The sequence below is a fragment of the Porites lutea genome, chromosome 9 (genome assembly GCF_958299795.1).
Source record: "Porites lutea chromosome 9, jaPorLute2.1, whole genome shotgun sequence".
Lineage (NCBI taxonomy): Eukaryota > Metazoa > Cnidaria > Anthozoa > Scleractinia > Poritidae > Porites > Porites lutea.
Window position 1 is genome coordinate 3,396,276 of NC_133209.1, and position 21,442 is coordinate 3,417,717.

At 41.0% G+C, this 21,442-nt stretch overlaps 3 protein-coding genes across 3 annotated transcripts; all 3 read right to left on the bottom strand.

Annotated features, from left to right (window-relative positions):
* Positions 1 to 989: 989 nt before the first annotated feature.
* LOC140948461 (uncharacterized) lies at positions 990 to 5,012 on the bottom strand. Its single transcript, XM_073397701.1, has 3 exons — positions 4,858 to 5,012; positions 2,435 to 2,964; positions 990 to 2,173 (listed from the first exon to the last, which is right to left on the bottom strand). Exons 2-3 carry the CDS (start codon positions 2,943 to 2,945, stop codon positions 1,584 to 1,586), a joined length of 1,101 nt encoding a protein of 366 aa, XP_073253802.1. The 5' UTR covers positions 2,946 to 2,964; positions 4,858 to 5,012; the 3' UTR covers positions 990 to 1,583.
* Positions 5,013 to 7,804: 2,792 nt separating this feature from the next.
* On the bottom strand, positions 7,805 to 10,317 carry LOC140948532 (uncharacterized). Its single transcript, XM_073397782.1, has one exon. It carries the CDS (start codon positions 9,885 to 9,887, stop codon positions 7,851 to 7,853), a length of 2,037 nt encoding a protein of 678 aa, XP_073253883.1. The 5' UTR covers positions 9,888 to 10,317; the 3' UTR covers positions 7,805 to 7,850.
* Positions 10,318 to 12,298: 1,981 nt separating this feature from the next.
* LOC140948142 (uncharacterized) lies at positions 12,299 to 21,117 on the bottom strand. The gene is made up of 6 exons (XM_073397366.1): positions 20,799 to 21,117; positions 17,821 to 18,165; positions 17,122 to 17,274; positions 15,849 to 16,083; positions 15,282 to 15,382; positions 12,299 to 12,655 (listed from the first exon to the last, which is right to left on the bottom strand). The coding sequence occupies exons 1-6, from the start codon at positions 21,046 to 21,048 to the stop codon at positions 12,462 to 12,464; spliced, it is 1,278 nt and encodes a 425-aa protein (XP_073253467.1). The 5' UTR covers positions 21,049 to 21,117; the 3' UTR covers positions 12,299 to 12,461.
* Between the last annotated feature and the right edge of the window lie 325 nt (positions 21,118 to 21,442).

The following is a 21,442-nucleotide window of genomic DNA, read 5'->3' on the forward strand; positions in this document are numbered from 1 at the left end:
ATGTTCTCAGCAAGTACTTATTGTAGTTAGTTATCTGCTAGCAGATAACTAACTAATCTGTAGGTTGTGTGCCAGATTTCCAAAAACAATGTCAATTCAGGTTCCGTGCGACGATGTGTTTGTCGTTATTTTCTTCAAAACAATGTATAATAAAACGACGTCTTACTAAAGCCTTCTGTAAGTCATACACAAAAGACAACAAAAACTTTTTACATAATTTTCAAATGTTAAAGAAAGCGTTCGTAAGAAGGACTTTTAGTAATGAGCTATTTTAATTAAATTGCGTTATTTAGTGACACAGCAAACAAAACAGGGTAATTTTGGTGCAGTGAAATATATAAGGTGTTGTATATTGTATTCTGTTACTGTTTTTATATAAGGTTTGGTGCCCAGCTGCTGAAAATGATCCAAAGTTTGTTTCATAAACAAGAGTCACTGTGACAGTCTGGACAGCTCTGTTCTGTGCTGCTGTTAGTTGCTAGGGTCATTGTAGAGTAGCAGATCGGCGAAACTTTCGCCTGCTTTTACTTCAATTAAACGGATTACAATCTACTTAAATTTCTCAACAATTCACTCAGCTAAGGTATAAAGAAAAATCTTTTTGCGGGGTTCTCTTTGTACTGTGGACCTTTTAAACACGACTGAGGCTGTATTCATGAGTCTTATCACTCGATCACACTACTGCTTACAGTATTTAAGCCACTGTTACTCTGCAATCCGTTACTTACCCGTTTGGAGCTCAATTATATTCTAAGAAAGCATATCTGAAAAAGAACATTCTAGTTATTGAAACTACCTTGATCATTCTTACCTTACTGACAATAACTTGAGATTTATTCTTGCACACTTAACTTGCTTGCGACTTACTTTGCTAGTTCCTTGTACTGAATCTTAATTTATGTAAAGTAAGTGTGTACTATTTAGAATATTAGGTTAGGTGGCCTGATAAACAGTCGCCCACCAGCCTCGTTTACTTTAGGGGAAGGGAGGGGGGGGGGGGGGGGGGGGGGGCTGGTACTTCCCAGGAGCTAAAGACTCCATAGCGCCTCGTGTTAAACTTGACAAAAAGTGAAAACACAAAGCAGAAAAATTTTGTTCTTGACGTCCTTGAACACCCATTCGATATGTCAATTAGCCTGTGAGCAAGCTCTCTCATCTGGCCTTGGAAGCTATTCACTCGTCATTATGCCTAGTAAACAGCGTCATTACTATAAAACATGAGAAACCACTTTGTAACGGCAACAACCTTCCTTATCAACGTCGTTCCCGAGACTTTTATCTAACAAGGAAGAGTTCTGGAGACAAGTGTTGTTTCTTTATCGTTTACTCTACTGGATAAAGGCAATGACATTAAACAGTGCGCAGTAACCCTTTTCGGGATCCTTACTGTCCGTGTGCCATAATGGTTTGCGTGACATATTTGCTAGCCATGTACCACCATGCATAAATATAATTGGTGGCCTTTCGATGTCCTACTTTAATTTACAAATTACGCCGTCACTTGTCAGTTCTATTTAAAGCTGACAGTCTAAATTCGTCTTTATAGTCTAACACTGTGAAGAATAACAATGCTAACTGATTCCTTAAATTATTAGTTTACAGGAAATGAGATATACTATCGCAGGCAGGAATAACGTAAAATGCAAGGACACGACCCTCGGAGCGCCAGCCTTGGGTGGTTTTGGCGTGTTTGGCGATGTGGTACTGGCGCTAACTTCTTTGCCCGATCCAGAAAACGAGCAGTCACCTCCAGAGCAGTCACGTTTACACCACTGTCCGTCGCAGTGCAGTTTACAGTTTCCTCCGGGACATGACATCACGCACATCTCTGCTCTGGTCTCACAGTACATATCACAGTTCCCTTTGGTGCACGACTGGTCACACCGCTTTGATTGGCACCTCATGCTGGTACAGTTTTGACCGCAAATCTGGGTACAGTTATCAGCGGTACACGTGAACGTGGTGCAATGACCTCCCGTGCATGAGCTTTCACATTTCTTCGCTGTGCACTTGACTTCGCAGGCGCCACGAGCACAGGTTTGCTCGCAGAGGTTTGATTCGCTGTTGCTACATTCTAAGTTGCATCTACCACCGGTACATGTGCTTTCGCACTCGGAAGCTTCGCATTTCATTTTGCAGGGACCTTTGCAATCTTGTGTGCACTCCCTAGAACCTGTAACAGATACATGTGATCATTACAGTTTTATTTCAACATTTCATTCCGGTGCGGATCGAGGAATTCGATTGGGTGAGGGGCGGCGGGGAGGGGATCACTTCAGATACAAGGTCAGAATTAGGGCTTTGGGCAGTAGCACAATAAAGTAGCTCCGGGTTAGGTTGAAGTATAAGCGAGGGTTTCACGAGTATCAAAGGACACTCCCACTTAAGATCTGCCTCTGGTTATTGCGAGGATCATGAATATTACTTCACTTACCCATAGGACACTCCAAACTGCACCCGTCTCCTGCACAGGTTTGTCTGCAGCTGTCAGCCTTACATTTCACATCTTTGCAGTTCTCAGCGCAGGTCTGCTCCACCACACCATAACCCATGCCACGTAAGCCACAGTGCCCCTTCTCGCACTGCTGGTTGCACTTTGCCGTCACTGTGCAGTTTATTTCAGAACAGTTTCCCAAGCAGGTTTGCGTGCAATCAGCGCCTGTACATACCAGAGAGTTACACCCCCCTGATAAACAGCGCTGCAGGCAATTGGTCGAATTGCAGCTTAGAGCAGCACATGGCTGCACCACACACACTTGATCGCAGTTCGGATCGTCTGACGAATTTGTGTAGCATCGTAGTGGGCACTGTCCCGACAGACAGATTTGAGAGCGTGTCCCGTTCGAGATTCCATCGCACGAGCTGATAGGATCCTGGGCGAAAACAGATAGCAAGAAAAATAAGAGAACCAGGAGGAAAGATGCTTTGAACGCAATGGTATTCATGACGAGTGGCGCTCAAAACCTAAAACAAGGGAGAAAAGAAAAAAAGTTGGAGATCACCAAGGTGTTTGTCACCTAGCTTCTGGGAGGTACATTTGCGGAACAAGAGTCCTGTTATCACTCCTTTAAAGCAATCAGGTTATTGAATGTTTCCTTTTTCGCAAGAGACAAAGGCGCAGTCTCCACAGATAATTAGGGTTCAATTTCGTGAATCGGCATAAACCTCGTAGTTTTACCTAACTTTTTTTGAAGGATCTCATATATTTAAAAGTGAGGCCAAATCAGGGGAGAGGAATTTCGATTCAATAATTACAATCGTGATAGAGAAATAGTGATACAGCGATCGTGATCGTGATGGAAGAATCGCGATTGAAATACCGCGAAAAAACAAACACGATCGTGATACAGAATTCGCGATAGAAAAATCGCGATCGGGATAGAGACATTACAATACAACAATCACGGTCACAATAGAAACATCGCGATACAGCGATCGCTATCGGGATAGAGAAATCTCGATGACTAGATTCGCGATACAACAATTAAGATTGTGAGAAGAAATCGCGTTACAACAATCATGATAGGAATAGAGAAAATCGCGATCGTGATGCGAAATTTATTATCGTCGTGTGTTACTTTTGAAAAATACTACCAGCCAACTGATGTCTTCATTTATTTATCTGCAGAGTATGATGACGTGGCAATATAGAGCAATCTTTAAAAAGTTGTTTATCAAAATAACAAAGGTGTAACGACATCACTGTACGGGAACCACTGATGCATTAATGTCTATGCAAATTTCTGAAATTTCGGCAACCTTTTCAGAACGTTGTTTACATTCATGCCGGAAAACAAATACACCAAATTCACGTTTGAAAATGGAGAGAAACTAAAACTTTTCAAGTGGCTGTGGGAGCTTCTATGTTTCGGAATAGGTAAAATTCTAAGAAAAGGAAAGTTGAGTTTGCAGTTTAAGAATCTCCTTCGTGTATGCAGCTTGTTTATTCTACATGGTTAATTAGTCACCAAATTAAAAACGCTTCCTGAAAGACAAGATATAGGCACTCCAGGATTATAAAGAAAGTGGAAATGCTCAAATTAAGTCATCCAAATGATTACATGGATGATTTTTGTGTCGAAACTGAAAGTACTATACAGCGGGAATCTACTGAAGCAAATGAAACCAAACGGAACATATCTTAATTATCAAGTCTGCGGGTCAAGTTCTGGTTCAACAAGTTTCCTCTATTACTAAAAAGCAATTTTCAACAATGAGAACTTTCTAGACAGAGTAAACTGGCGACCCTATACTAATACATCTCATATATAATTAACTTGCACTTGAATTGTAGGGAATAACCCTTTTAATTTTCGAGTTCCGGTTTCGTTTTCGGTGTTCTTAAGAAGATGATATTCGTATGGTATGCGCTCCAAAATTGAGCCGAGCCAATCTACCACCACATAGACGGGTGCATTTACTGCTTCTCAAGTACATGAAGTGTTTGATCCAATATAAAGTTTGTTTCATAAACAAGAGTCACTGTGACAGTCTGGACAGCTCTGTTCTGTGCTGCTGTTAGTTGCTAGGGTCATTGTAGAGTAGCAGATCGGCGAAACTTCCGCCTGCTTTTACTTCAATTAAACAGACTACAGTCTACTTAAATATCTGAACAATTCACTCAGCTAAGATAAATAGAAAAATCTTTTTGCGGGGTTCTCTTTGTACTGTGGACAACACGAAAGACTGAGGGTGTATTCATGAGTCTTATCACTCGATCACACTACTGCTTACTAGTATTTAAGCCACTGTTACTCTGCAATCCGTTACCTACCCGTTTGGAGCTCAATTATATTCTAAGAAACCATATCTCAAACAGAATATTCTAGTTATTGAAACTACCTTGATCATTCTTACCTTACTGACAATAACTTGAGATATATTCTTGCACGCTCAACTTGCTTGCGACTGACTTTGCTAGTTCTTTGTACTGAATCTTAATTTATGTAAAGTAAGTGTGTATTTAGAATATTACGTCGGGTAGCGTGATAAACAGTCGCCCACGTGACTATTAAACAAAAATCCCGTCGCAAGTCACGATAGCGAATCAACCGTCTAGCAACAACGTACTTGATGACGTCACGCTATAATTATATTTTAGCGCCACTTTTTATCAACGAAACATCCAGGGCCCAGTTGTTCGAACGCCGGTTAGCGCTAACCCGGAGTTAAATTTTAACCCGGATTTCTTTTTCTTTTTATCAAAAGCACTCTCTCGGATAATTTTCTCCATTCTGTATTAGAGTATCCAGTCATCCAATTGCGGGCAAAGAGAATTAAACTAAATTTTCTTTTTGAGCTCACTTATCTGAGGTCAAATCTCACACTAACCCCGGGTGGGTTATCTTCAATGGCGGATCCAGACATTCAGGTAAGACGGGGGAGTGGGGGTGGGGGGGGGGGGGGGGCGGTCATCCAGACCCTGAGATAAGGCGGGGGAAGCCCGGTCTCCAAAAAAGTTTTTTTGGCCCTTTGGGCCTCAGTTTGCTCTAAAAATAAGGGGCGGGGTGGGGGCAGGCCCCTCCCCTAGATCCGCCATCTTAACCCAGTTACGAACAACCTGGCCCAAGATCCTACTTCTTTTGCATTTTATTTTCTCATGCTTTAATTCGTATAATTAATATTTATTTATTAACCTTACTGCATTGCTGTAATGGGACTGGTACCTTCTGTGACGAAGCTCCGTTATATATGATACCATCTAGTCTCCTATACCAATAACAATCCATTGTTTTTATTGTCACATTTTCAAATTCTTATTTGTAACGAACTTTTAGTTTTATTTTCATTTTTCTTTTAGTCCCTGAAGAAGGTTTGTTTTCAAACCGAAATATTGGGCGGTTTGTTTAAATATATATATTTTTTGTTTTATTCTTTTGTTTACTTCTTGATCGCCTTGCCGTAAGGATCAGTTCGCCGTTTCATATTTTTCTACAAGTTTGATTGTACTGATCCAAGGGTCCCAATGGGGTGGTGGCTTTTACGGTTATCGGCTAAAATTTTGGCTCTTTTACGGCTATCGGTTAATTTTTTTCAGTTACGGTTAACGAAAAAGTTAAAAATTAACTTCTTTTGTTTCAAAAAGTTAAATATTAATTAACCCGTATTTTTTTGTATCTTTAAATCAAAATAAAGGTCTTCGGATCATCTCGGGATGAAATAAGCTATTCTTTTGAAAAAGTTTAATATTTTATATATCAAAAGGTTGAATACTTTTTATAAAGTATTCCACTTCTAATACATTATTTTACACATAGAAATGTCAATAGTCAATTTAAAAATAATCTTCGTGAAAAAGCAAAAGCAGACACGCAAACGCCCAACTCAAGGCCCGGGGCGCGACATTCATTATAACAGAAATGGCCGTTTTCACACTAGAGAAGGATTATTCGTGTGAGACGGGTTATCCGTTTGTTGATTCGCGTCAGATAGGTAATACGTCTTAATCTGAAAATGGAATAGTTTTAATTTTGAATGAACAATCCGCCTGACTTTTGAAGACGGGACTATCCGCTCCAGATAGCCTGTGTACAGCCGCCCCCTCCCCCGCAGAAAAATCGGAGAAGGGGTGTCTGTGGGGAGGGCGCGACTGTACACAGGCTAGTCTCAGACGGATGATCAATTTCTAGCTCTAGTGTGTGCCTAGGTCTTGGTTAACACCTAAAAGGCGCTTTGCCTAACGTGCGTACGGAGTCACACTAGCCGGGAAGTAAAAAACGTAATCATAAGTAAGTTTAGCACTTTCCTTAAAAGTAGCAAATTTAGGTAACAATTTCTTTTACGGTTAACTCTTTTTTACCCTATTTACGGCTAACGGTTAAAATTTTTCAATTTTTACGGCTATCGACTAAATTTTTGGCCGTTTTACGCCTATCGGTTAACCCCATTGAGACCCTCTGATCCAGGGTCCAGTTGTTCGAAGGCCGATTAGCGCTAACCTAGGGTTAAACTTTAACCCGGGTCCCTTTTTCCTTTCATCAAAAGCATTTTCTCGGACAATTTTCTCTATTCTTTTTCTAGTAGCCAATCATCAAATTGTTGACAAAAAGAATTAAACTGAATTTGCTTTTGAAGCTTTCATATCTGAATTCAAATTTCGAACTAACACTGGGTTATCTTAACCCAGCTTTGAACAACCCGGCCCTGGTCTACAACTGGGAGATCCGGCACTACTCATTGGTTTGTCGCGGTGGACTTGCCGACATTTTATATACCTTCTGCCACAGCCTGCGAAAACAGTCGTCTCCCCTCGCCCCTCGTCGCTAGCGTCGTTTTGCCCGTCCCTAATATAACGGCGAGGAGCTAGGAGCCGAGACGGCTGCTCTTCTCACGCTACTTCTGTCAGTCACCCTTGATGGCAATGCTGATTTCAGTGCTGAGTTGTCTCGCCCCATTTAAGGGAATCCGGATTTCGGAATAAGAGGGACATTTTTTGCTTGTGGAACCCGGAATCCAGTACCTAAAATCCGGAATCCACAGCGTTTAAATCCAGAATACAAGACTGTCTTGGGGCGAGTTGTCCGCTGAAGACTCGTATAGCCTGCGTAGCATGGCGGTTTTGTCGAGCCGAGGCGCACGAGCGGCGAAGCCGCGAATTAGGTACTGAAGCAACCACTGATAATGGAGTAAAGTTAAAAGGGAAAAATGGTAATGCTTATTTGAAATCCGGAGAACTGACGACCAAAATCTGTGGAAAACTTCAATGGCTGTTTATTTATTCATTTTTTTCAGTTTACAACATCATGCCTTGTATTTTCCTGGTTTATACTCCATTGAAAGTTCATGGCAGACCGCATCTTCAAAAATGTGAAACTGGGTTCGAGCTCCTATGCCACATTGTTTCGTCTACTTCAGCCTTTCATTAACTTACTAAGCTCTTCTCTAAATTTAAACAAATCGAACATATCCCGCAAGTTAAGATTTGTTTCTAGACATCTGTAAAAATAATCTGGACATTCATCACGGAGTGCGTAGAGATAAATTAACGCCTGTCCGTTCAATTTTGGCAAGACGGCCTTGCAAATGTCGTCTAAACCAATTTCCTTCAACCAGTCTTTTACCTCATTTACTGTCCAGGCTGCTACTCCAGACAATTCAGGGGTGAGTTCTTGCCCCTTTTCAACGGGTTTCTCGTGTTCAACAGTGAGGTAATTTCCTTGATTCTCTCGTCCTCTGTCGCCCAATTCTTTCTTGAGTTTTCCAATTGCCGCCTCCACATTAAAACTGTTTCTGAAGTCGATCCAAAGTTTTGTCCCCACGATCATTCCCAGCCAACCGTCCGGCTTATAGTTTTGTTGCATCATCAGAGGAATAATATCTTTTCTCAGCTGATAAGCGTACTCTGCCTCTGAACGACAGTTCGGACTTTCCTTGTATTGGTGTGATACACATACAAGAACAACGGAAGCATTTTCAACAGCTTTAGCCATTGCCTCTAAGGTCGATCCTCCCATCTGCTCCAGATCCATCCACACTCTGTATCCACTTGCTTGAAGTCTGTTTTTCACTTCAACCAGAACTTCCTGGGAATCCCATTGGTAGCTGATCATCACGTGATTTCCGGTTGCTTTTGTCATCTCCGAGTTCCTCGCCGTCTTTCCTTCGAGCTCCCACAATGCACCTGCAGCTGCTTTCTGTACTTCTGGGTCGTCATTCTGCTGAAGTCCTCGAAGAATATCTAAGGTTTCTTTATCTTGAGTGATGGCTTTCTTATTGTTCTCGTCGAAAGCTAACACCCAAAGCGCATTGACTGCACTAGCTTTCTCACTATTGTCGTTTGAAGTTTTGATGATAGAAACTAGGACTTGTATGGCACCCTTCTCGCCCAGAACTCTTTTGTTGGTATCATTTATCGCGAGGCGACTGAGTCCTTCAGCGAGTTCTTTTGCCGAGAACCCATCAAATTTTCTACGTTCAGACTCAAAGGCCTTTTGCAAAAGTGACGTTAAAGCTCCTAAAATTTCTTCAGCAGCAAGAATAAGATGATTGCTTTCCTCGTCCACGACGTAAGCCAAACTGAGAAGAGCAAGAGGGGACACGATGGCGATATCGGATTTTGCGAAATAAACTAAAGTTTCTTTCCCTTCAAAGTCTACGTTGGCTTTGACTAAGTCAGTTTTTCTGGCCAAGTTATACAGAATGTTGAAGCAACATCCCAGAATTCGAATAGCTCGAACTGGCCTTCCGCTCCCTTCAGCCTGCGTGGTCGTGAACACATCTTCAACTTGCCGACTTTGCATCAGGCAAAGCGAAACAACCTCAGTTGTCTTTGCACATGCTACGCAAAATCCTTTATGAAACTCCGCAAAGTTTTGTATCACAAGCAGAACAAGAATAAGGGTTTCCGACGTTAGGTGATCCATCCTGTCTGTTTCAATAACCGATGGATTTCCCAATTGGACCTCATTCCTACGGTGTATTTTCACACATTCGATGTACGAATCAAACAACTGTTTGGCAAGCATGGAGAATAAAGCTGCTCCCTCTATGTCCAAGATAAAATTTGCAATTAAGCTATACTTTTGATCTTCAGACGTTCCGGGTGAGAAAGCAGCTTTTATGCTTCTTTTGCGAAGTTTGAGAACTTCTTTGTTTATCTTTGATAACAAATCTTTATCACTGAAAGCATTCTCTTTTTCCGATAAACGCCAAAGCTTTTCGATGCTACAATACAACAGGTTAAGCTCCCTTGAAAATTCTGGATACTGATGTGTATATTCTTGTAGCTTTTCCGAAGATGAAAGGTCTATTTCCGAATCGAGTAGCGACTCTTCTTCCAAATCCTCGACGTTTGCGATGAGTTGACGGTGGCCTGTCATCTCAATACGCGCAACTGTGTTCGGTCGATGGTCGATAGCAAAAACATGTTTACCATTGCCACACCCCATCCTTCATAAGCAGATACCTAGATAGGAAAGGTGTTCGTTACATCACCAACTCCGCACCTGAAATATTCAGCTGATTCGACTTACTTCGAGAGCCTCTCGCACGATTCCAAACCAATTCCAGCGCCTGTGCTCTTTCATGACACGTTGAAAGCACCACTCAGATATTACGTTGTGTCGTTTTCTTCTGTGTATAGTACTTAAGTATATTTTCCACAAGATGGCTTACATGCGTTGCTTTGGCGGCCATGTTTTTATGATGTTTATTAGCAACACTTGGGATACATGCGTATTTTATGTAAATGATGCCAAGCAGTCGTCACGCATCACAAAAGAAAGAGAATTGTTCTACTGTTGTTGGCCGAGTTCGACTCCTCGACCACGCTTTGAATAGCCACCTGCTCTGTTTCCCACCGTTTAACATTTTTAACATTGTTATCCTTCATTTTAATAATTTTTTTTTTGTAAATTCACTCGTTCTCGCGATGCATTCGCGCCATAAGTACTGGCCAAGATTAATGAAAGTTAAACTAGTTAAAATAGTTAACAGTCGACCCTATCTAACCGGCATTTGTACCAAAAGTGGTGCCGAAGGTAAATGAGGGTTAAAGTAGTTCAAACAATCATCAATTACAAAAAGGTACAAGAAAGTAATCAGAGTTGAAACAAAGAAATGTAAGAACGAATAAGAAGGGAAATTACTGCCCGGGGAATTGAACCGAGAAAAGGAGAAGCTATCTAATAAGCGATTTTGAATCGCGAACATCAAAAAATTTCATTTAAAAGCAACCCACAAGCGAAACGTAACTGGATCAAATTTTGCTGAGAAAATATCTGGGGCTTATTACAGAGATATTAATCCAAACATAAAAAAGTTGAACATAATGCTCCTTGGGAGGATTAGTCGATTTGTCTGATGTCCAAGTCACCATGGCCAAGATATTTAAATCCCTTAACTTAGTCTACCCTAATTGTTGTCCCTTGTAAACATGTCTGAGCTGTTACGTACATACATCGGGAACTTGCTTAAGCCTTTTAATCAACATTCAAATTCTCATGAATACTGGTCTCCATGTTTCCTTGAAGAACTCAGTTGTTGAAAGAATTTGTTTAAAGATCAAAGCATTTTCACTTGATGGGTTCATTTTGTTAATTCTCATAACCTTTTATATTGATTATGCAATGACATAAGTAGGAGAAACTTAAAGGGATTCAAAGGGATAATTACGCATTTTTCAGTAGTTATCTTGATATCAATCTCGTGCCCAGAGGCTGCAATCCTTTTGGTCAGCACCAAGGATCACTTAACTCTTGGCTACCCAAGAGGACGAGAGAATATGTGCTCTCATGGATCACGAATGTTTCAGTCGTTGGAAATAAAGGTTTATACTGAATGAAACCCGAGGAGGGACTCCCAACATCGGACATCGGACATCGGACATCGCAAATCGGAGCATCGGATATCAGACATCGGACATCGGGACATCGGATATCAGACATCAGACATCAGACATCGGACATCGGACATCGAACATCAGGACATCAGACATTGGGCATCAGACATCGAACATCAGACGTCAGTCATCGGACATCAGTCTTCAGACATCGGACATCGGTAATCAGACATCGGACATCAGACATCAGACATCGGACATCGGACATCGGACAACAGACAACGGACATCGGCCATCAGACATCAGCCATCAGGCATCGGACGTCAGTCATCAGACATCGAACATCAAACATCGGACATCGGAAATCGGACATCGCAAATCGGAGCATCGGATATCAGACATCGGACATCGGGACATCGGATATCAGACATCAGACATCAGACATCGGACATCGGACATCGAACATCAGGACATCAGACATTGGGCATCAGACATCGAACATCAGACGTCAGTCATCGGACATCAGTCTTCAGACATCGGACATCAGACATCGGACATCGGTAATCAGACATCAGACATCAGACATCGGACACCAGACATCAGACATCGGACAACAGACAACGGACATCGGCCATCAGACATCGGCCATCAGACGTCGGACGTCAGTCATCAGACATCGGACATCAAACATCAGACATCGGGCATCGGACATCGGACATCGGACATCGGACACAGAACATCAGACATCAGAAATCGGACATGAGACATGAGACATGAGACATCGACCATCAGACTTTGAACATCGGACATCAGCCATCAGCCATCAGACATCGGACATCGTCACTAGGTTTGCAAACAGTTTACCAAGGTTCCCTAAGAGGCTTCTTCAATCTCCCCTTGTTACTGACGGGTGCTATGGACATGCAGACCCTACTTATTATATATAACTGTCAAAAAACTATCATAAAACAACATCACCTTACAGATGATTCCTGTTTAATTGTTAACCAAGGACCCTCTACTTCTGAAGTTACATAGAAGGTTTTTTTGAACATTTTCAACGAAGTTCTGATCTACTAAAAAGTTAATGGCTACTAGTGAGTCTTTGGTCCGTGCTGCTGGATGTTACCAAGGTCTGCATTGAGTACAAATAAAACGAACTGGCCTGTGTCAAATACGCGATCTAAAAACGCACGAAAATCTCCTTGATCTTGTAAGTAGGTAAGCCACATGAGGTGCCAGTAAAAATTCCCGCCTTTTTTGCCGTCAAATTCCTTCTGAGGACAACAGTGGCGGAACGAACTGTATGCGGGTGAAGCCAAAAGTTGGTTGCTCTGTCATTGTTACATTTTGTTGTCACGCCATCGAAGACGTGAGCTGAAAATGAAAAGGGACATTTTCGGTTAACAACTGGTTCATGCGCATGCTTGCACGTATCTGAGCGTCATATCTAGTTATAAAGCAAGCACGCGGGAAGTTAGCACGGAGAGCGCGAAAGAAGCGTTAAAGTTGCTTGCAGCGCAACCGAAAGCACCTCTACCTTCTTGAGTGTTTTTTAAACTTTCAAAGTTCTTCAGAACTCGATATACGCATAGTTGAAAGCTTGAGCGGGTTGTTTTATTATATTGCCAACGCCGCAATTCTTTTTGCAAGAAAACTTCGCATTGGTATATTTCATGCGCCAGTTATTTTTGCATGAGCAACTTAGGGATCGTCGACATATTCACTTGTTCCCTGCTTGACGTCAACTGGACGTTTAGGTCAGACCCCCCTCCCCACCTCCCTCACCCACTTGAGATTTTGCTGCCCCAAAAGTCACTGCATTCTCAGAGTCTCTACAGTTTGCCTGTCTGTCGCAACACCTGCATAATCTGCTTTCTTGTTGACGTTGTGAATGCCGACTACAGTCTTCAGAAAAGAAAACTAAAATCGGTAATAAAAGGTCGCCATGTTTTCAAACAGCTTTCTTCATGTCTCTTGTTCACAAACGTATTTACGATATCAGCAAACTTAGGAATATTTGGTACACTCAGTATAGGATGAAATTCAAAAGATCACTATATGCACTATATGCACCGACTTCACATTTCCAGTCTACTGAACTATGCTTAATAATAATAATAATAATAATAATAATAATAATAATAATAATAATAATAATAATAACTTTATTTAACTTTAGAAAAAATTATGTACATAATTTACAGAAATATTTGAAGTAAGAATTAAGCACTATATAACATTAAGAATTATATAAATAGTAAAAATAGCAATCACTTTGTCAATAACGATTTCGCAAATACATTCCTTGCGGCTCAGATGCGGTCAATGACTCTTGCAGGCAGTCCAGAGTTTATATTAAGTCATTACAAACCAGAATTATTCGCCTCTGATATTAAAAGAAAAAGAAATAAAAGAATAAAATCTCGTATTCCTAAAATTCCTAATTCTTTAAAAAAGATCCTTAAAAACAAAAAAAATACATACATACATTCTTATATGGCGCATTTACAAAGCTCAATGCGCCTCTTTAATAATGTAGTGTACCCTTCTAAGCGGAACAGTTTGCTGTTGATAAAATACCGTAAAATTCCGAAAATAAGCCCCGGGGCTTATATTTTTCAAAGGCCCTTTTCGAGGGGCTTATTTTTGGAGGGGCTTATATTTGGAGGGGCTTATCTACGGAAGGAAATTTGCGTTTCGAAATCGATTGGGCTAGCCTCATAGTTGGAAGTAAATTTACCGTTTTTGCTTTGTTTTACTTTGTATTCGAGGGTATCTTTCCAAGTACAAGCCCCTGGGGGGCTTATATTTGGAGGGGCGATTTAACGGAGGGTTTCTTGCTTTACCGGTTTAGGGGGCTTATATTTGGAGGGGCTTATACATGGAGGGGCTTATTTTCGGAATTTTACGGTACCCCGCACTAACTTCCCCTTATCCCTCTTCCGCCTCCTCCCACCAAACGTTCAGTCGACGTTGAGCTAGGAACAAGTGAATATGCACTGATACCTAGGGTATCGCATACCCTATAAAGGGACGGAAAAGTGACGATAATAAACGGGTTGTCGAATTTTTTTTGGTATACCGTGAATGATCGATTAAGCGCCGCTACTCGAATAAGCACCGCACCTTTACCGAAAATAATTTAATAAGCGCCGAGGTCCTAGTTTGGGTATTTCCAAATAAACGCCACACCTTTGTTACGGCACTTGATATTTAACAGTATTCCTCGAGCCCGAATGGACTCTGAGCCAATAGCCACTGAGGCCGAAGGCCGAATGGCTATTGACTCAGAGGCCATGGGGGCGAGAGGAATAATTGCTTTAGTAAAATCCAACTATTTGGTCAATAATATCGAGAAAAAACAACTGTAGCTAGTATCAGTTAAAGCTAGACTTTAATCATTTTTTGCCCGCCAAATTGCCGGCGCCTTTCGCTGCTAATGGGCTATAACATATAGCCTAGTAGTAGCTCAACCAATCAGAACGCAGCATTGATAATAGACCACTAGTTGGATTTTACTAAAAAGAGATATCAAAACCATATCGATTGAGAAATAAGACCACGACCAACTCAACTCTGAGTTCTCTCTATATTCCCCTCAGTGTTTTGCCGGTAGTTGAAAAAAGCGCCGCTCTCGAATAAGCGCAGCTGACCTTTAAATTGGAAAATGAAACTGAAGGACCGCGGCGCTTAATCGATCATTTACGGTAGGCGTATCCCGCAAATAAATACACCCTAAGTTTAATTATGTATCCTACGCCCTATATAACTATTTACTTTTCTTTTTAGTGTTGAAATCTCGGCCATCTCACGGAATGGACAAAAAAATAGACTTGATAGACTTGACTATTTACATTACACACTTGCCAAATATTTGCATTTTAAACCTGATGGAGGCCAAAAAAAAAATATATATATGCCTAGTTCCTTTTTAACCTCGCCTATATAGCGAAAAATTTGCTATATTTTCACAAAAGGAAAAAGAATATAATTTACTCACAGTTTCCTCCCATGTTGTGCTGTCCGGTTATCGAGTCTCCTTTGTAACCGTCAAAGGGGTGCAGACCTGTTGGGTGATTGTTCACAGAAGAACGGCCATACCTAAAGTCATTAAAACAAACATCAGGTTCATAAAATGTATTATCTGTTTAAGGACAAGGCCACTCCGGCAAGGACGTCATTTTTTTAGATGACAATATGTTTAGTCTCTGTCGTTTCTTAGAGCTTTCAATACAAAGTTCACCGGATCCTAACGAAATTCTTCTCAAAAGATTGTAACAATAGCCTTTTGAAAGTCTGGGAAGGGTATAATACGGGATTTCATTGAGTACATGGCTTTGCGAGGTGATGTTCAGGACTGCAGGAAGTTAAGCATAGTGGTGCAAGTGCCGTCAAGTGACTTCTCCAGAGTCAAAGTCAGTAACCAGAAGTCAGATTTAAGCCAATCCTGAATACGTTAGGATCCTGAATAGGACGCTTATTTCTGCTTGTTTTCGCTGCAGTGGTTTCTTTTATTTATGAGGGTCTAGGTCTATTATTGACACTATGAACGTTATTAAAACCTCACCAGTTTGCCCCAAATATACTCCAACACGACGTTACCCCTCGAAACTCTTGCGTGTACTTTATTTTGGTCCAGTAACCTTTGATTAACGTCAGCGCCCCTGGATCTATGGTCTTGCCACAGCCACGCAAGTATGTGCTACCAGAGATGACGAGTCCATAGTTTTCCTCGCTGTAGGTCAGCGTAACGCCTCGTTTGAAAGTGCTTTCAATCCACGCACGGGTGACAATCTTCCAATCTACAAAAAAAGAAAAAAATGGAAAAACATTTTGTCTTTCTTTAAAGCTATGAATCGGTGCTATAAGAAAACCATGTCAGTTGACCATGACTCTCGCTCCGAAGTCCAGCCTTTAATGTCCTCTTAGCGCTTGTCGCTAGTTTAAGCAACTATTAGACAAAACAAAATTTTAGGACGTCCAACGGGAATCTGGTAAATCTAGAGGAAATCAGGCCTTTATTGAACCTTCACGCTCAACAAAACGTGACATCTGCTTGTAAAAGTCGAGGTCCGGAAATCAGGTAACCGTGTAGCGATGAAAGTCAGCAAACTAAGGGGCGGTAACAGTCAGTACAAATGGCTGATTTAGAGTGATACAACACGAGTGTAAGTAAAAGCAGGAGCGATTGTTTTTCGTAAAATAAAAAAAAAACCTATCTACAGATTTTCATCGCAAAATGGCTCCTCCATGATCTGGTGCTTGCTGTACAAGGGGCAATTAGCACTGGCCAAATTGACTTTTGCTAACTAGTCTGCTATTTTAAAGATGATGGACTTAACGGAAAAACGATGAAAGTATTACACAAGCACTCATTCTGCTGGAACTTTGCTTTAAATTTACTCTTATTACAAACATTTTAACAAAAAACTACCAAAGAAGTGGCAAAGCAATGAATAGATTAGATGAACTTGACCTTTCTTTAAGATGCCAGTAAAATTTAGTTTTGCATTTATGGCAGCCTTTTCACGGAATTACTCCTATTGCGCATGCTTTGGAAGATTTGTTTATCTTTCGCAAGTTGTGCACTAAAACTGTAAAATAGGATGACTGCACAAGCGGTATCAAAACTCTGGTCCCCATGGACCGCCTCATAGTGCAAATAAGTTAACTACTTTAAATTGACTGTATAAAATCACTTTCATCCATCGGATAGAAGCTGTTCCGTGGTAAGGGAAGAAAAAAAGGTCAATAAAATAGTGTAAGGAAATCACAATTCTGAAAAAAAGGCTTTGGATGAATGTTTTTACACTGGGATTAGTGTTTATATTTCTACGTACCTCCAACCGCTGACATGTCGCAATATGCTTGGAAAGTCTCATTTGACCCTGCAGGTCGAATCCAGTAATTACCGTTCGAGTAAACTCCGCTGTACTTGATGTCTTCGCACGACAGGCCCGGTTCAGTAGATACAAGCCCTTTCTTGATCTTGCCTTGAAAAAGAAGAACACCTCATTCAATTGCAAGTATATGCCTGGTCCATTTGTCGGTATAATTCTGATCAACTCTGACAAACATTTCTGAAGTTAACCTGAGAATTTCTTGCCAAAAAGGCTTAAGTTGCCTGGAAAAATGGAAAAATGCTACTCGTAATTTTGTTTTGTTATCATATTAAACAGCAAAACTTAATTAAGTCACCAAGTAAAACACCGTTAAACTGTTATTCGCTGGCATCTCAGCTGCAAAATGGTTTGAATGTTTGAGATACGCCCTGCCAAAAACCTTCTCAGGATGTGCCTCAGATGAAGAAATCTTTCAATTACAAGGATTTCTTCGCCCTCTTCCCATTTCGAAGATGTCCTTCCAACCAGAGTTGAATACGATCTTTGAATTCTTTTAAAAATAGTTGATATAGGGAGAGAGGCTGGAATCCTGCCAAGTCTGATAAGCTCATATTTGGCCAATTTCGATAACAGTTTCTCAAGCCCTTCTGCAACTGGTTTTACCTGCCCATGTAGAGTGTTTAAAACTTTACTTACAACAAGCACCCTTAGGTCCTTGAGGTCCTTGGTCGCCTTTACGTCCAGGAGGTCCCTGAGCACCTTGGTCACCTTTAGGCCCCTGGGAGCCCTGGAAGCCGTGAGGCCCAGGAGGACCAGGAAGCCCTGGGGGGCCGGGAGGTCCACTAGTTCCCTTAGGCCCGGGAGGACCTGGGGGGCCACGCGTGATGTTTCTTGGGCACTGAATAAGGAGGCAGGCATATGAAGTCACTTTTGTCTTAAGTTCCTCTGGGCTGATCGTTGGATTGGTGCTTGATGCTACATTTCGTCTGTGGCGATTGTTAACACCTCCCTGGTACAATGGTGTTGTTCCTTCCGTGAAGTCTTGGTGTTTAAATAAATAGTAAGGTAATAGCTTTCAACGCATTTTCATTTATTGTCAAGGAATTGCTAATAACGCGAACTTATGAAATAAAATTATCTAAGCTAAACGAGAAAAGACCTTTCAATTAAGGTCTGGCTTGAGCCTAATTTGCATGAAATCTTGAAATGATTATAGCTTTGCGAAAATTTACCAGAATCTTCCAAAACTTAGCAACCTCGGAAAAATCGGTAACCTTAACTTTCCTATTACGTAAGGAACCGGATATTAGTGTCACGTGACCCGTTATGGTCATGCCCAGGAAAGAAAAGAAAATTTGAATAGGGTGGCGAGATACCACAAAGTAGATATGAAATACAGTATTTTTATCATTGTACCATTGTTCCCTGCGTGAAACTGGCCGGAATGGTTAACTCTCAATTTTATTCGATTAATAATTAAGCAAAACAGGTCACGTGATACCGGTACTTTTCATCTGTTAATATCTTTTGAATAGATTTTACAATCTCTCCGTTCCGGACACCGAAAATCTTTGTAAGGTAAACCCAACATGTACACATGGTTCAGACTTAGTTTTTATCAACAATTCTTACCCCTTTTAGAATTTCCTGTTGATTACCATTATGACATCATGTCTTACGTGACCACATCAGTTCAACCCTGATCGATCGAACTTGCCAAAATAAGGTTTCCTGAAAGTTGTCAGCAACTTTTAGAATTATAATGCCTGGTTGTGGCGGGGGTTCGAGACCCAAAATATTTTTTTTTATTGAGCCATGCCTGGATGCTTGAGTAATACTTTAATCGGGGATTCTATTTACTAGTCATACAGGAAAAACTCCTTCTAAAGGATGCAAAAATCCTTACGAGGCATTCCATTTACAAAAATAAATACCTCCTTGTAAGGGATGCCAAAAGCCTTATGAAAGATTTCACTCACAAGCTAAAAATAGATACCTTCTTCGGAGGGATGCCAATTTCCTTCTGAGGGATTCCTTGAAGAGGTTTTTAAGAGGTGTTTTCTTTTTAAAGAAAAAAAAAGGAAAACACCTCTTTCTAAGGGATGCCTATTTAACTAAGTCCACCTGAGGGATTCCACCAAGGTTTACACTTCTTTAAGCACTCATTGCATTGCAGGAGTTCAAAATCATTGCATATACATTTCCCTTGAGCCCTGCACTCTCAAACTACACCTTAACACTAACTCTGTAACACTCTAAAACCAGCCTGAATACGAAGTAACAGAAGCGTAACAGAAGAGACGCGTGATTGTTTCGCAATCAAAGCCGGATATTAAAACTGTCAAATTTGCCCGCTGCGGGATATAACTGTATTTTAGAAACAAAACTTTAGTTGCTTATATCTCGCTTCAATGGAATCGCCCTGAACTGAAACTTTGCATACAATGTTAAGACTGGTTATGCAGGTATCAATGTTTAGACGGAGAGGGGGGATGGGGGAGTGGGGACGTTGGGTGGGGGATACGGGCAAAGGTACAGCATTTGAACACTTCTGCTTTCCCCTCTCTGGCCGGGCATTTGACCACAAATTTTGCCCCATGCTGCGGCCATATGAATTTAACCGTGCAGAGGACTGGGTCCATATTATATTTTTATAATGCAATACCGCTAAAGCGTTCCATCTCGTATTCAGTATAATGTAAAGTTTGTTTGAAGAGTATTGGAATTCAATTTTGGTGAAACCAAAGCTGGATTTTCAGCCTTTTTTAATCGTGGAAGTGACCGGTTTCAGTAAATCAAGGGGCGGTGTCAGGATAACTTAGCAGTACTTTGGTGACGAACGCAATATCCTCTCAACACCTTTTCCGCTACTGGGAAACAATCTAAAACTTTCGGGGATTGTATTTTTTTTTTCTTTAATTTATTCAACTTCAATGTTCTTAAATCTACCCTCGATAACAGGAATTAAAAACGTACATTTCAAACTACTTCATTACTTTTAGTACAAGTCATTACACGGTTTTGTTATCCCCAGGTGTGGATATTTTATCAAGTTTGAACTATTTTTCAGTCCTAAGGGTCGGGAATTTGACCAAAAAACCCGGGGAGGTACTCCCTTATAAGGCCTTAATCGGGACGTGCGGCCAGCCAGGGTATGTTTTGCGGCATGATTTTTGTCTTAACAGGGTATCGATTTTATCAATTTTTGTCTTAAACAGTGTATCTTTTCTTGGACGATAAACAGCCCACGCGTATGTCCTACGAACTAAACTACGACTCTATTGATCAAGCTGTAAATGGTTTTTTAAATAAGAAAGAGTTTCGATATTTGTTATTGTCTTACACAGGGTATGGTTTCGGGTTAAATGTCTTAAACAGGGTATCAAAAATCGGAATTCTGTCTAAAACAGGGTAGGAAAATCAGCGATTTTTGTCTTAAACAGGGTCGGGGTATGAGGGGCCGGGCCGCACCTCCCCACCCAAGGATATATCGAGTACCCCCCGGGCCAAAAAATGCAAAAAAAATTCAAAGTGCGCACCTTTGCCTGTACCCCCGCCCCTCCCTGTCTTAACATTGATACCTGCATTAGCTTCAAGCTGCTAGAAAATCGCACGATTCTGAGATGGTCACGTTAGTCTCTTAAACGTTAAGTTTACTGTGTAACCCAACTTACTTTCATGCGAGTTACTGTGAAACATCCTCAAGATCAGGTCAAACGCTGCTTCATGACGGCGAACTGCGTTTCGTAGCTCTGCATTTGCTTCTCTTTCTCGAGACAAGACTTGAAGCGTATGTCGATGAGTGCGTAGCACGATCTCGACGTGAATCAGTGCCACAAAGCAGACAGCAATGGCAAAAAATATTGATGAAAACATCACAGTTTTGGAGGTTGGACGGGGCTTTGATATCTTTGCAGTCTCCATGATAAACCTGCTTTAGAGTTAGATGTTGTGCATCCTTACTGTTATATTGTAGTCATAAACTTATCTGATTTTCGTGTATCTGACCCGGTTCCGGTTGAAACAATACAAATAATAATAATAATAATAATAAAACAGGTAGCTTTTAAGGCAGGTGGATACTCATTTGGGGAGCTTTTTCTTTGTTTTTAACCGACACTTCTAATAAATTTTGCCGCGTAAATATCAGGGGCATTGCAGAGATAATCTAAACATAAAAACTGAGGTTGAACATATATGAATAATTTTTGGGAGTGTGAGTCGTGTGAATGTTGATTCTTTGGGGTCATAAGGTGAAATAGCGTATCCCATGTTGAATCGGCAATAATTAGTCTCAGCTTGTGGACGCTTAAGTAGG